General features: G+C 39.9%; 1 protein-coding gene across 1 annotated transcript in view; it reads right to left on the reverse strand.

The window, feature by feature from the left end:
* Nucleotides 1–2238: 2238 nt before the first annotated feature.
* Nucleotides 2239–16730, reverse strand: part of LOC126371490 (long-chain fatty acid transport protein 4-like) — a 38205-nt gene continuing 23713 nt past the window's right edge. The window contains exons 3-14 of the mRNA XM_050016842.1: nt 12476–12720; nt 11581–11731; nt 9325–9562; nt 8723–8969; nt 8101–8302; nt 7622–7732; nt 7125–7206; nt 6531–6661; nt 5500–5650; nt 4037–4194; nt 3490–3643; nt 2239–2998 (exon numbers count right to left, since the gene is read on the reverse strand). Coding sequence (XP_049872799.1) covers nt 2841–2998; nt 3490–3643; nt 4037–4194; nt 5500–5650; nt 6531–6661; nt 7125–7206; nt 7622–7732; nt 8101–8302; nt 8723–8969; nt 9325–9562; nt 11581–11731; nt 12476–12720 — 2028 coding nt within the window. The 3' untranslated portion in view covers nt 2239–2840. The remainder of the gene's footprint in view (nt 2999–3489; nt 3644–4036; nt 4195–5499; nt 5651–6530; nt 6662–7124; nt 7207–7621; nt 7733–8100; nt 8303–8722; nt 8970–9324; nt 9563–11580; nt 11732–12475; nt 12721–16730) is intronic.

The raw sequence follows: 16730 nt of genomic DNA on the forward strand, positions 1-16730 counted from the left end.
ACTGCAAAGCACAACAGGCTGTAATATTCCTCCCCAAACTTCGGTTACGCTACAAAACAGTCATGAGTCACAACATCCCCTCCCGGGATGGCCACCATGGTCCACGACCACAAAACGACAGAGCACCCTGCTCTCACACACACAAGTCATAAAGTCACAATGTAGCGACCAACACCTTGAGGAAATATTACCGCACTTACACAATTACTGATTTGGTATGAACATCATTTAGAATGTTTTGCTCCAATTTTCTCACTAATGATTTAATCTGTTTCGGGCATTTTCTAAGCCTATTTCATTTAATCATGATCCAAATAATTTTACTTCGCAATGTTTACTTCACTTCATTACAATTTCCAATTTAACTAAAGTAAAAGAGAACTTTCTGCACTAAGTTCGTTTGTATCTTATTACAACTTCCCATATTTCAAATCAGGTAAAACAGATACGACTCACCAGGACTTATAAGAATTTCCAATAAAAGATCAACCACTGGTCTTGTGACATGGTTTAGGTCTTCACAGCACCAGCGCAGCAAGTCCGGCTGGTATACAACTCGCTGCCATGATGTCGTCACTTTACACGGCTACAGCTCAGCCCGCGCCATTTTCTTCCCCGCTTGCAATCCACCAATTGCCGAACCAAGTTATGACATGAAACAAAAGAATTCACTGTATTATCGTATTCACATGACTTTCTTTCAATCAGTTTAAAAGATTACAATAAAGAATGTTGAATATTGAAACATTTGATGAATGACGGTAGATTACAAAACACGTTATTTAACGAGACTCAATTATCATGTCATGATTAATTTCTTTTTGCTTGGAGTGAGAAAATACAACTTTGATCACGCGGGTTAAGCGTGTCTACACCAATTCGAAATATTTTTAGACCAAAATACAAAGATTTGACAATGATGAAAACAGATTGGAAAACGCGGTGTGATTGACACGGATTGACACAATATTTCTCGTCAATTTTCTTTTTAAACAAACGGAAATAGTAATTTCCAAGTTAATTTTAAATCAATTTCCTCATTATTAGAAACGAAAATTCACCCAGCAATGAAGTCAATAAGGTTCCAGTATGAAAACGACTCACCGTAATTACAGTTTCCAAGTTGAGGTACCATAATTTCCTAACACGATTGCACACATTACGGAAATATTGTGATGTTCACGCCATCATATCTCACGGCATGTAGTGATGCCGATCATTAACAAGGTCCAGGTCACTTCAAAGTCAGGTCCATCTCCAAATTCAGGCATGGCTGTAGACTACATCTTCATCACTTGGTCACACGAATGTGATAATCATCATAATCTTCTTCTGATTGTGGTAACGAAACTTGCATTGTCTTGTTGTGAACGTCGCATCACGTTGTCTTCATCCAAGTTCACTAATCCCGCTTCTGATGTCGTAACAGAGGGGGTCGGGCGGTGTCGTAACATCATCATCAGAAAGGAGGGTGGGCGTTAGAAGACAATAATGGCCGTCATCAGTATCACAATCATTTTATTTACTTCCACATAGTTTTTGTATCACGATTAAATAAAGTCACAGCACAAGGTACACACTCACGGCAACGTCACGGTATTCGTAACGGTTACACAGTCTCACGTTATCTAGCGCGCATAAGGACGTTAGCGCGAAGGGGCTACTCGCCCTCTACTTGCCCTCCACCACCCATGGTTCCTATATTCGGACCGAAGCATCGGGACACGTGCTCTTTTCCGATCACACTTTCTTGACGTCCCTACAAGTTATAGGTGAGCGACTATAGCACTCCTCGTAATTATTCGACACGTCCGCTCATGACGATGGTTCGCGGTAGACTGCCCGACTAGAACGGCAGTACACGTCCGCTCGACACGACGACTCTGTAGTGACTCTCTCAACTTCACGCAGCTCTGGCCGTACGCCACCTTTCGTCGGAGCGTTGCAACTTCATAACGGAAGTGATGTAACTTCATTTTATTTTCCGATTTGATCAATTTCTCTTCTTAATTCATAACTAACGCCGACATACAAAATTGTAAAATAAGTACAAAATGTTTTATCTACTTACTTATACATAAAATAAGTAATTTATCTAAAAGTCTTTCATTCCGTTCTTAAATCAACAACAATAAAATGCTACGTTAATTTCAAGGTTTCTCCAGGCATGATAAAATTTCCATTACGTGAGAAAAGAGATATTAAAACCCTAGATTTTTTATTTATGGTCAGTATACAATGTATGCACCAGTAATGAGGCATTTTCTACGCCACGTTCCTCAAAAACAGTATAGATGGCGCTGTACAGATTTTCCTTCGTTTAACCATCTCACTTCATGGATAACAGACATTATGTATCTTTTATCTTTGTTTTTGGGTATAAATTATGACCCTTTTTATTACACCCAGGCACAATTACATCTTCCAACCATTATTATTCTGATCAAAATAAAGAGAAACATTATAGGTAGTAACGTAATTCTATACCATATCTGATCCCAATATCAATCAACAATTATTTTTATATATGCTTCTGCCATTATATTGTATTTTTGAATAATTATGTACTTACGTACCCGAGTAATGAGAAAATAGGTAATTAACACGTTAAATCACCACAGCGCTATCTATGTTATTTTTGGCGAACTTAGCCTGGAAAGTGCCTCATTGCATACTTAGATTTACTACTTATTCACGGTTTCACTGTCTTATCTTTATGTTTATTCATACTTCATAGGTAGTTAAGTTATAGTTTCATTTCACTTTTATACCGCGCTCATCACAGCACTGCTATAATAATAGTAACTTACTCTAATTATAATACAATTTTATTAAATAAATCACAGTCTAATAGCTCCGGACATAATTTTTTCATACTCTTCATTGCCTAGTGGAACATATTTGTCTTGTTTCGCGTCTAAGAAATACATTTTATCTTTAACTACAGCTGGGTTGAATCCTTCTTTCTGGAGGTCTACTTTCTTCAACTTAAACGTACCTGTAATTCAGACAACATTTTATTAATAACAAAATATCGGGAATATTTAAAAAACGCTCTTGAAACGTAGGTTTACAGTTCATGAGCATAAGCCGTCAATATTTGGTGAAGGAAAACCTTGGTTGAGGATTACGCGGTGCTTATCATAATTAAAACACTAATAACGGGTTCTTGCCGCGTTAATCAGGGATATGGGACTCCCGATATTTCAACACTGTTTAAATATCAAGTGCCATGATCACAGGATGACTGACTGATGTTTTAACGCGGTGAGAACCCGGTATTATGTGTTTTAATTATGAAGGAAAACCTATTAAAGAAATATCGATATTATAACTTTTAATTAGTAAGTAGTCACTTACAAAGGTTTCAGCTCGAAAGTAAAAATGTATCTTTATGAAACACACGTTCGTAATAATTATTATGGTGGGCAGACCCATAAGGAAACTGGAAGGGATAAAAAATATATATAGCAGACTCAAAATACTCACCGGTCATATCAACGGAAGTCATAATCCTAATAAATATCGGCCGTGCGTATTTGGGCAAATCCTTCGAGATGTCTTTCGCCAATTTGTCCAAGTCGAGGGTGTTATCCGCGTCTACGATACCGCACATGCCTGCTCGACCATCGGTGTTGGGAATCTACAAGTAAAAATATAGTTATTAATACGTCAAAAAGTAATAGCACCAAAGAACAACTTATACGCGTGTTTATCAGTAAATAGTTTAGATCCGTTTTAACCCTGTTCGGAGAATGCGTGACTTTCATTGTAAAGTCACGGGTTCGAATCCTGGCTCGGGATCAACAATTAAACAACAGAATTTGACTTTTTGAATTAAAGTTTGGATCATACTTAATTAATATCCAGTAGGTTACAGGATATGTACCCGGTTAATGGCAATAGGCTCGCCCGCTATTATGGGACTGAAACGTAGATGCTAAGGCGTTCCTACACACCTCTGTCTACCACTCAGGGACACAGGCATGATGTTATGTTATGTTAAAACAGATCATTGCAGTAATAGACCATTTACCTCAACACCATAAACCACGGCGTCCCTCTGGTCTGCGACTCTTGAGATAGCAGCCTCCACCTCGGTAGTGCTCACATTCTCTCCTCGCCACCGGAACGTGTCCCCAGTACGGTCACGGAAGTACAGGTAGCCCAGCTCGTCAGCTATTAAAATATCACCTGGAAACAACGAATAATTCAACAACAAATTAAAATAACACAGTCGTCATTCGTGAATGAACAATGACATGACAAAATATTCAATAAATGATTCATTAGGATCATTTTATTTTGACGTATATTACGCATTTACACGTTTGTCGCATTTTAAATAGTAGTAAATACTTATAGGAACTTGATTTTCGAATAGACAAGTATATTGATCGATTAATTTTATTTAGCCGAACACGTGGGTAGCTGAGAAGTCTGACGGCGTTTTCGGACTACATCCGGTCCGAATCCGATATGAGGCTTTTTTTTTTTGACGTGACTTATTGTTGATTTGCCGCAGATAGCATTAACTACTTGGCCGGACAAATGGGGAGCGCTGAAGGCTCTCACCCGGTACAACGTTTAAGACAACAGGCCTGAGGGTGCCCAGTTGGGCGCGAACCTCGGCTCAGGGCGTCGTCTGAAAGGAAAAATATTTGAAAGAATTAATCGACCCTAGTTGGTCGATAGCGATAAGCGCTGAATGAGGGAAATCGTCGACCACGCCGGCGGGGTCGGTATCGGGGACCTGAAGTGTTTGGTGTCGCGAGCTGATTGGCTGCCTCTATGGCTAGAGTAATCGGGTCGTCGGGATCGTATATTACGTCCTTCGGACGCCGATACTTTTCAGTACCGTCCCTAAGCGGAATGTACTCGGAAGCCGCAACTACCAGGGGATTTGGCCGATATGAGGCTGAGAATAACGGATAATAGTGGAAAATGACTATTATGTCGGATGGCGGATATCGGACTGATTTAGTGCGTAAGCTACCATTCACATAGTTTTAGGACCTCTTCGGATCCGTCATTTGACGGACTCGGATCGGATGTAGGTAGAGCGGAAACACCCTTGCCCGGTAGGTATATCTTCTTCTTCTATCGTGTGGGTTGTGAGGTGGATAACCAACTTCGTCAACCCTTGTTTCTGGATTATTCTTGGGCCCCTCAAGCAACGACTACGTACTTATATCAGTAAGTATAAGTAGTAACCGGGACCAACGGCTTAACGTGCCTTCCGATCATCTTACTTCAGGGCAATCAAGTGATCAGCATGCAATGTCCTAACGAAACTAGGATCACAAAGTGTTTGTCCCCACCGGGATTCGAATCCGGGACCTCCGGATCGTGAGCAGAACGCTCAACCACTGGACCACGGAGGCCGTTATGTGATAATACGGCGGAAGGCACGATTGAAATGTACCTACTGTATTTATTAGAGCAACGGGATCCTGACTTGATTTATTTAACATTTTCCAAATTAAATGGTGCTCTTACCCGATATAAAGGCAGAGTCTCCTTGAGTGAAGACGTTTCTCACAACTTTCTTTTCTGATGCCTCTTTGTCCACGTAGCCGAGGAAGGCTCTCGAAGGGTTGTTCGGCTTGATCTTCCCGATAAAAACACCAGGCTCATTTGGTTTAGCTAGCTGAAATTGTAAGAACAGATAATGAATTTTCCAACAGAGACAGCTGAAGGAATCAAAAATGAAAATTAATTCGCGAAAATTTAACGCGGTTATTATCATCCCGTGATCATGGCACTTGCAACAGTGTCGAAATATCGGGAGTCTCATATAAGTAAGTACCTATTTTGAACGCGGTAAGAACCCGTTATTATGTGTTTTAATTATGATAATAACCACGTAAACTTAAAACAATATATCCCAATTGGGGTAGTTAGAGGTACATCCATCGCAAGATGAACTAACCCACACCTCACCGAGCTTTCTGTTAGACCAACGTGATAGGTGAGCCGTATCGCCACCTATAATGGTCGAGCCAACCGTATTAGTGAAAACTGCACTTAGGATAAATTAATAATTCATTGGTGCAAGTCCGGGAGGTACCGAACCGGGGTTCGAACCGGCGCGCGCTGCCCATTTTAGAAGCAAGCCGATGAACCACAGAACCACAGGGTCACTTTTTTATATTAAGTATAACAAATAATTAGAGCTGTGGTAGCCCAGTTGGTAGAACGCTTGCCTCTCACTTTGAGGTCGCAGGTTCGAATCCAGCACAGGCCTAAACCAATGACTGTCGATTTTGTTTTCGCATTCATGTTTGGATCATAAATGATTATCACGTGCTCAACGGTGAAGGAAAACATCGTGAAGAAACCCACATTCCCGAGAAATGCATTTTCAGAGGTATGTGACCTAACATGCATTGGGCTGATTTTCCCTTCGCGGGTTGGAAGGTCAGACAGGTAGTCGTTTCTTTAAAAAACCGGACCTGTCAAATCTTCAGGTTAGGTAAGTGGACCCTGTGAGAAAGAGACTAGGGAGATGATGATGAACAAATAATTACCATGCACAGTCCTTTAGAGTTCCTGACCGGCTCGCCGGTTTCGGGGTCAACCTTCAGAATGGCAATAGGATACACTGCCGGTATGATCCTCGATACGAATCCTATGGAGCCAGTCTTGTTGTTCACATTCACTGCAATGAATAGAGAAAAAGTGAAGAAAAAAACAAAAAAAGATAAAAAAAGAAGAATAGGAAACGAAAGAGAAAAGAAGGAGTCTCATATCCCTGGTCTGATTAACGCGGTAAGAACCCGGTATTATGTGTTTTAATTATGAATAGCGAAATTATTATTATTGCGAGTGGCAGACAAAAATAAAATATCCTGTGTGGATCATATATCCAGCTTGAGCTCCCCTAGCCAAGTCTCTGCCGCATCCGTCACATAATGCAGTTCAGCTACGCCACCTGGGAACCGGTGTAGAGGGCACTCGTTCACTATGTGAGATGGGGTTTGATCCGAGTGACCACATTCACAGTATGGCGACTCCTTTAAGCCCCATTTAGGTGAGCGAGTAGAAATATACGCTTCACTTCAAGTATAAATTATTTATGACGTAAGTGGTTAAGTATGTTGAGTGAATAAGTAGGCGCTTACCGATGTTGGCGTTGCCTTCAGTAGCTCCGTAGAATTCCACAACTCTCTTTATGTTGAATCTCTTGACGAAATCGGTCCAAATCTGAAATGAAGACAATGGCGCTTATAACAATACTTACTTAAATTACTCTTGACAACGTGACACCCTACAAGCCCCTTAAAATACAAAATTTTTCGATTAGTTCACGGCTACCGAAATTTACCTGTTTAAATCTTTTAAAAATGTTCTTTACGGCCACGCTGTATGAGTTTTATCTGGCCGCAATCTAACCCGATGAAGTTAGTTTGCGGCCAGGGTGGACCAGTATTGGTTGATTCCCCCCCCCCCCCCCCATTACGGCGGCTGGTGCGGTCGCACCGCTCACACCGCCCTAGGGCCGCCATTGTAAGTAACCACTTGTCCGTCTGATAGCTATATACTTACTTATATTATGTTAGTCTACTGACTGCACTTCTATGCATTTTGTGATGAGTAATATTTTGATATCAACACTTACAGCGGGCCTCATTCCATTTCCATAGACGGTTCTAACTTTATGTTGCTTGTCGGTCGAAGCGGGAGGCGTAGACAAGACATAACGGCACATCTCTCCGATGTAATGAGCAGCCTGCAAGCGAAAACATTGTTAACATTCCAATACTACGGCCTTCGTGGTCCAGTGGCTCAGCGTTGGGCTCACGATCCGGAGGCCCCGGGTTCGAATCCCGGTGGGGACATATCACAAAAATCACTTTTTGATCCCTAGTTTGGTTACTACATTACAGGCTGATCACCTGATTGTCCGAATGTAAGATGATCCGTTCTTTGGAAGGCACATTATTCTGTTGGTCCCGGTTACTACTTACTGATGTGAGCATGTAGTCGTTACATGAGCCATGTCAGGGGCCTTTGGCGGCTCCCCTGACACCAGGGATGATGACGTTGGTATTCCACCTCACAAGCCACATGATAGAAGGTAATATATAGGGTACTTACCGTACAATTATACTTGATGCAGTCTGGGAAATAGGAGGAAGCTGAGAACTTGGTCCTTAGAGCGACGGTACATCCAAAGATGAAGGCCATCCCTACAGTGATGACTCCACCAGCGGAGTGGTACAACGGCATGGGACAGTAGATGACGTCATTGGACGACAAGCTGCCTAGGTAGTGAACTCCTGACGACATGAACACCATTCTGGAAACAATTGTTTACCTACTTTCAAGAAGATGTTTTTATGTTCTCGCTGATCTCTGACCCCACATTGTCATGTTAATGTCAGACTCAGACGTAATAAAGTTTGCGATAGGCGGCTTTAAAATGCCGTTATTGCATTATTATGCGAAGACAGGTCTATGTTCTGTGGATATTCAAATAAATGTACTTAGTCTTTTGTTTCTTTCAAAAGGTATTTATGGGAGAGTTCTGAATCAATATCAGCTATGATTTAGAATTATAGTATTAAAGTACTGCGCGCTGTATTTTTTGTGGGTAGACCAAATTCCAAACTTTTAACTTAAGTCTGAGACGTCTTCTACTAGAGTTAATTACGTTGAAATTCCTAGATATCTGTCCTTTAAAGGAATACAAACTCATCAGCTAAACAGTGACCCTTACCTTGAGGGCGAAATAACAGCAGCCTTAGGAAGGCCAGTGGTTCCAGAAGTGTAGATGTAGAGTAGTTTTCCATTGAAGCCTTCTCCTTCCGAAGGTGTCCAGGGCGCTGGTGGTGTGCTCTCCAACAATGCGGTGAAGTCATTGTTGTCCACTAAAGCAACAGCGTTCGAAGTGGGGCTCAAAGGACGTCTAGTGTACTTGAATAGCTTCAAACTTGGTTTCAGCTCCTTCTTCAGGTCTTGGATTGCTGAAACGGTAGAAGAGTATTTTAGGAAATATTTTACGAGATATTGTTTGTTGCAAAAATTGCAAGCAAGAACCTGTGATAGTGACGTAGAGTCAAAGATTTTTTAACATTTTGATGATTTTCAGACCGATTGCTGAATCGTGATATAATATGAATTAGGCTATTTATAAATCTGATGAAAACCTCGTTATAGAAAACTTTACAGTGGACCAAGAAGAATAACCATGATAAAAAATATAGATATTCGGATTAACATTCGGATTGTCTTGAAGATGACTTGTGGTGGCACTGTCCACCCTGTTAGGAAACCGGGCATGACTATCCTGTGAAAAAATATACTTCAAATGATACTAACCACTATCAAACTCGCTACCGTAAACAACAGCATCACAATGAGCAACATTAATGGAATGGAGAAGAGCTTTGCCGGTTTGGTTGGTGTTGATGAGTGGGACTACGCCACCGACCCTCGTAATGCCCAGCCAAGTTGCTGGCAGTTCGGGGCAGTTGTTCATCATCACAGCCACTGTGTCCCCTCGCTTTATACCCTGAGCTCTGAACACCGCTGTCGCTCGTAGGCTGAATTCTTCCACCTGAAATTGTAAATCGGTTTCAAATCACACGGTTATCGACCATAACATCAGACGATATGGCTCACCGTCAAGTGGATCTAAAAAAAATTCGGTGAAACCTACTCAGCTCATCATGCGATGGCTACCTCTGACTGTGAGTGCCTGAATGGGATTATGTTAGGTTTTGTGATATTGTAAAGCGATGTCTTTAGATTTCTCTGTCCTAGACCTTTTCTAATTTTTGATTGGGTCGACCCTCCACAGGAGTATCTTGGACTATTTATTTTTAGGTCACCTTCAAAAGCCACCCTATTTTTTTTTAACATTCACTACCTGGCCGTAAATAGGGAGCACAGAGGGCTCTCACCTCGCTAGATGGCAATTCGTCGTATTCAACTTAGGTCTTTAACATCAACTGCAATCCAGTAGCGGCCCTAGGGCGGTGCGTGGTGTGCCAAAATCAACCAAGAATGGTTCACCCTGGCCGCAAGCTAACTTCATCGGATTAGATTACTCATACCGGGTGGCCGTAAACAACCTTTTTAATTTTCTAGGTTTGAGGGGTGCCACTTTGAGGTCTCGTACCACCTAAATATTTTGCTAGGACCGTCACTGCTGCAAGCTATCTGTTATTCTGATCGCATGCATGTAGCCTTTGTCCACGCGGGGAGGCGTTGATTCGCAATCATTAAGATTGACTATAACTTAAAAAACACACGCAACAAATACATAACAGAGTATAACAGAGTACAATGGATAATTATAAATGTCGCGTAGTTGAAAATAAATGCTAGCTGTGATAAGTGAAGGCGCATGTAATAGGCGTAAAAATACCTCAGGGCCATAGGTATGAAGGAAAGCAATTATCCTCCAGCGTTTGTAATTAATTATAAGGAGATTTATACCGTGGCAGATTAGTGTTATCTGTGCTGGCAACACGAACCTTGGTGTAGGTCGAAATGATAATAATGTAAATTATAGAATAGACTATGTAGAATTTTAAAACACTTAATTTATGTATCATGTACACATAAATTATTGTATAAGTACTGGCGGACTCAACAAATTGCGTGAAACTTTGCTACGATAGTCGAAAGTACACTTTGCGGTGTTATAGCTTCTTCTATGGTGTGGGTTGAGATTGTGATTTTTTTTTGACGTGACTTATTGTAAATTTGCCCCAGATGGCATTAACTACTTGGCCGGACAAATGTGATTTTTGTGATATGTCCCACCGGGATTCGAACCCGGGGCTTCCGGATCGTGAGCCCAACGCTCAACCACTGGACCACGGAGGCCGTAGTATTGGAATGTTAACAATGTTTTCGCTTGCAGGCCGCTCATTACATCGGAGAGATGTGCCGATACGTCTTGTCTACCTCTTGTATCATAAGTTTACTGCAAGCAGAGCCGTGAAATGGGAATAAGCGGGCCAGGCCGCAGGTGCTAATAAGGTCTAATACAACGTTTTGAATAGGATTTTGTATGAATGTGTGCATTAAGTTTATTGCATTGACGCAGACGCGAGGTTTCGAAACATATTTTCGAATAATAATTAAAGCACATAAACAAACCAACAATGCACAATGTATATTTTCGAATTCCTGCCTGCTCTGACGCAAGTACCTTTTACCCACGTCAAATCGGGGCTAAACCCACGATGACTGTTCGGTAAATAATAGGTACTATAATTTTTTTAAGTAAGTACCTAAATCGAATCACAAAGACCTGTGTAATAACTGGGACAAATTTTGTCAAATGGAAATTAGATATTAGTGAAGAAACCTTAAGAAATGCGTCGCTCGGGTTATTCACTCATTCATTTTAAAATCGAAAAGAAGATTTTGAAATAAACAGCTGTCAGTCATCCGTCCCTTTCCTTTTCGGGGGGTAAGAAAATGACAGGTATATCTTATAATATAATAAAATTAGATTGCGTCTATAAGAATTAGCACCTATGTACGTATATGTGTGTAAATATTAAAGGCGAGTATGTCTGCTGTGTATAGGTACGTAGGTAGAGTTCCCTCATAACTAACCTGTTGGAAAGTCCACGTTTCATCCTCAAACAGGAAGCATGCCTTGTGCGGGTGTTTCTTCACCTTCTCGTGGAAGATTTCTGGCATTGACCAATTCTTCTTCGTAAAATTGCCCGTTAGTCTTAATATTTTAATGTAGCAGTATAAAGCCCTGAAACATTGATTAAGTTATGAGGTTCCTATTCGCGTCGCCTTAGGGCGCGCAGACCAACGACAGTCGGATGACGTGGTCGATTTGCTGACGACCGCGACCGACGGGCGATGACTTCGTCAACCGAGTTCGCTGGTCAGTAAGCGCACTTATAGTGAAAGTCTCATAGGTGCCTTTTTGAAAATCGAATTCGATTTCGAATGCGATTTTTATTAACAAAATCCCGCAATAAACAATAGTTATCAATTCAGTTGAATTAATTGAGAGAAATCGATGGTTTGTTGAAGAAAATCATAATTATCAGACTGTAATTTTTCAAAAAGATTACTTGGTTATCACTATAAAGCGAGAGAGAATTATACAAATATAAAATGCCGCCGAAATAAAAGGAAAAGATTTAGAAATATTTAAATTAAGTAATATAAACAATTAATCGATCATCTGTATGGCAACGATTTTATCGGATAAGAGCGCTTCAAAACGATTAAGAGCCTTAATTAAAATCCGCAATGAAGTATGTGCCTACTGTTGCCTTTTTCGGCAAACATTTTCAGGACATTGATTGCACTGGCATTTTCTCCCAAGATACAGGTTCGCTTACTTTAAGAGACAGGTATTCAACACTCTCAACAAATAATGTACAGGTATTAGGGATCAGACAATTAAAGAAACTCACTTTAAGTAGATATACTACCTAATTGGGAAAACGGTTTGTAAAACACTTAGTAAAAGTTTAAAACTAACTTCATATCTCTGGGGAAAGTCAGGCAGGCCACGTAGATCCATCTCCAGAAGAACCCGATGACGTAGACCACCATCAAGATGGCGAACACCTGGAGGCTGGTCTGCCAATTTTGGAAGACCCACGCGACGGTGCATGCTGCCACCAGCACAGCCACAGCTATGACCATTGTGATAATCTTCACCCAATTTACTGAAGACACATTAGCTCTGTTCTTGCCTTTCTCTACGTCAGAGCTTTTCGTAAACTGGACGGAAAACGAAAGTTTTATCTAATTAATTACACTTTTATTATAAAGGTGGTTTATGTCTCTGAAAACGTACTCTGCTGCTTGGAATATAAAGGTAAACTAAATCGTTTTATCGGTCGATACAGCTAGTTGGAGATAAGATATTATCCATACCTAAACTTCAATTTACATACAGGTATATAGAGAAACTATTGTATCATATACATGGCGTGTACCTGTAAAATTTATACTATTTGTCAAATACTTAACACCTAATACGTTTTATAATCGCATTCCCGTCAAGTATGGAGACCTATCCGACGCGAATCTACAATACATCACTCAGAAAAGAAATCTCTTCGATTGGCATGGTTTTTTTAACATCGCAAACACACACAAAGCATTTTTGTATTTTGTTTACCAAACTTTACTTATTTATCTTATCTTATGATGAAGCAATGCCAAAGACATTGCACCTTTAGGTTTTTGTATAGGTTAGGTATGTTAATAGAGTTCATGTAAGTACCTAATATAAAATTACTACCTGTCGGTTAAAATTGATTTCGTATAATCAACCAACGTAAACGACCAACATAACATCTTCGTCACTTAGAAAACAGAATCATTTATTCAACGTAATTATCATGGATAAACTTGTTGAACGTCAATTTAACATTACTGAATTTACGTCATTTCGCAAGGTGGTATGGCTGAGGAGAAGAAATGACAAGAAACTGCAGCAGCAACAGATCTTTCAACGTTGTACCGGGTGAGAGCCGTCCGCGCTCCCCATTTGTCCGGCCAAGTAGTTAATGCCATTTGCGGCAAATCTACAATAAGTCACGTCAAAAAAAATCTAGAAAAAAATATTCTGCCGATGCTTGATCAACAGCTATTACCACGAATCACCTTAGTTTCTTCTCACCATCCATCTAAACAACTTAATTGATATTTCAAACAACACCCGTTCATGGATTTATATTGCCTGCTACAATGTTGTCGATGAGTGGAATCAACAATTACTTTCGGACAAGTCTGCATGTGCCTAAAGGCAAAGAATATACAATATGTACGAACTCTGACGGAGGGCAACAGTAACTGTCATATTATTCAGAGGCGGAGGACAGGAGTCCTAGTACGACTTTGAAATAGACTACTCTGGGCGACATCCCACTCGCGTCAGACAGAGGGCGGGGAGAAAGGCAAGAGGAAAACCACTGCCCTATTTTTCCCTAAAAAGTAGTAAGTATAGATAATGCTACACCGACAAGAGCGTGACTCTTAAATTAGTGGTGATTAAGTCTATAATAATACCTACCTACTACGTATAAATTGCTTCTATGCTGTTCTGGGAGCAAATAAAAAACATAGAAAACGTTCAGCTGCTTGTCTTCCCGGGCATGTCGTAAAAACCGACAGAGGGATTGTGTCATCTAACATGATGGACTAATGTTATGGGCGATAGGCTGATCCCTTATCACCATAAGGTACATCATATCCAGCTTACGACATCGTATCAACAGTGGCTGCAAGTTGTCTTTGATTACTTGTGGCTCTGCCCACCCCATTAGGGATTACGGGCGTGAGTTTATATATGTATGTATGTATGTATGTATGTACTACGTATATAAAGGAAACTTGATTTACCACGCCATCCCGATTGGAGGCTTTTCAGTTTGAATGAGAGTCTCTCCATGCTGCGTTCCTCAAAAACAATATAGATGGCGCTGTACAGTTTTTCCTTCGTTTAACCTTCTAATTTCATAAAAAACAGACATATGCATCTTTTATCTTTGTTTTTGGGTATAAATGATGATACTTTTTATTACACCCAATCTCGAATACATCTTCCACCTATTATTATTCTGATCAAAATATAAGTAATATAGGTAGCAACATACTTCTAGACATTATGTGATCCAAATATCAAGCAACATTTTTTTTATATATATATATACATACATACATACATAAACTCACGCCCGTAATCCCTAATGGGGTGGGCAGAGCCACAAGTAATCAAAGACAACTATATATGCTTTTGACATTAAGTTGTATTTTGGAATAATTAATATGTACCGGAGTAGTGAGAAAATAGGTAATTATCCCGTTAAAACTGTACAACGCCATCTGTATTGTTTTTTGGTGAACAGGCTACGAAAGACCCTCATTAAGCCTGTAAGGGAGCGCGCCCGAACTCTCTGTCTCTCTCACACGCACGGGGTAAAACGGCACACGGTAAGAGCGAGATTTTTGTTTGGAGTGTCTAGGCTATGCTACAGAGCAAGGTTACAGTTTCCTTCTAACTTTGCACTTTCCGCGTATAAACTCGTTATGGCACTTTTTACGCGCAATGACGTCAATGAGCGCCCATCCTTTTCCCTTTTTGATGGCTCTACGTCATAAAGTTCACATTTCTTAGTTTTTGCTTAACAAGTTTTTGTTTATTAGTTTTTTGTAAGATATTTGGACAAGTAATTAATTTAACCAGTGAGTGTACTGTGATACTTTGTGATATTAGGACCGGTTTACAATGATGATTCACGTGTGACATTGGCATCAATAACCTATTGAGAAAACCTTGATTTATAAGTATCTAAATTAGCAAGTCTGTTTTGAGTGATCAAAACAACGTGTGTTTCAGATGTTTAAATAGTAGGAACTATGTAAAACCCCGATGCCGACCCTGCCGGCTTGGTCGACGATTTCCCTCATTCAACGCTTATCGCCATCGACCCGCTAAGGTCGATTTATTCTATCAAACATTATCCTGTCAGCTGAGGTTCCGGCCAAGTAGTTAATGCCATTTGCGGCAAATCTACAATAAGTCACGTCAAAAAAAAAAAGGAATAGGGATAACCTAAATACAAAAGAAATATTTTTCAGAGAAGTGTCGTCTGCTTCGCCGATATTTTATTAGGTACACCTACATTTGTATTTGTACAAATAGGTACCACAATTCTTATACAATTCGCATATCAATTCTTTTGAAGAACTTTCCCCAAAAACAATATAGATGGCGTTGTTGTACAGATTTAACGTAATAATAACCTATTTCATATTTTTTCGGCAGAGGTATATTTAAAAATAATTGTTATATACTACCTATATTACTTCTATTTATTTTAATCAGAATAATAATGGGTGGAAGATGTGTTGTGCCTGGGTGTAATAACAAGGGTATCATTTATATAATACATCTGTTATCCATGAAATTAGAAGGTTAAACGAAGGTAACTCTTTACAGCGCCAGCTATGTATTTTCTGGGTTACGTAGCTTGGAAAGTACCTACTTCATTGCTATTCAAACATACACTTGACATTTTTATTTTTTTCCTTCTCCAAAAACCAAAAAGGTCGATCGATGTAGAGCCTAAGTAGGTAAGTAGGTAGGTATCAGGTAATCCACTACAAGCATTTTGAAATAAATGACCACGATATGGGCGTCAGCTCTGTATTGGCGATAGTGATAGGTGAGTCCGTTAAATAAATTAATTTAATTTTGGTTACGACTTAGTTGTCCGAAGCTTCCAAAGATGCAAAATAGGACTCCGGGACTTGTTAATGGTCGCCAATGCATAAAGAAAAAATATAAACGTATAGTTAAGATCTTGTATCTACTTACATACATACATAAACTCACGCCCGTATTCCCCGAAGGGGTGGGCAGAACTACAAATAATCAAGAAACTATTTGCAGCCATTTTTGATACATAGTACTAAGGTGGATAATGATAAACCGTATAGTGATAGGTGATCAGCCTAAAGCTCTTACAGATGATCCATCATGTTCGACAGGACGCTGTCCCTCTGTCGCCTTGTATATACTTACTTAGTTTATAGTCTATAATCTAATTTGTGACATATATGGATAGATAGCTTACTTTAATTATATAGGAAGGCGAACCAACGCATAATTATTACATTTTCTTAAACCCGGAATTTGAAAATTATAGCATATCTCAATATATGACTTGTATCGTGTAGGTAAGCCATTAAATCAATTTACAAATTATGGTTTCATTCCG

Source organism: Pectinophora gossypiella, chromosome 1 (genome assembly GCF_024362695.1).
Source record: "Pectinophora gossypiella chromosome 1, ilPecGoss1.1, whole genome shotgun sequence".
NCBI classification, from domain to species: domain Eukaryota; kingdom Metazoa; phylum Arthropoda; class Insecta; order Lepidoptera; family Gelechiidae; genus Pectinophora; species Pectinophora gossypiella.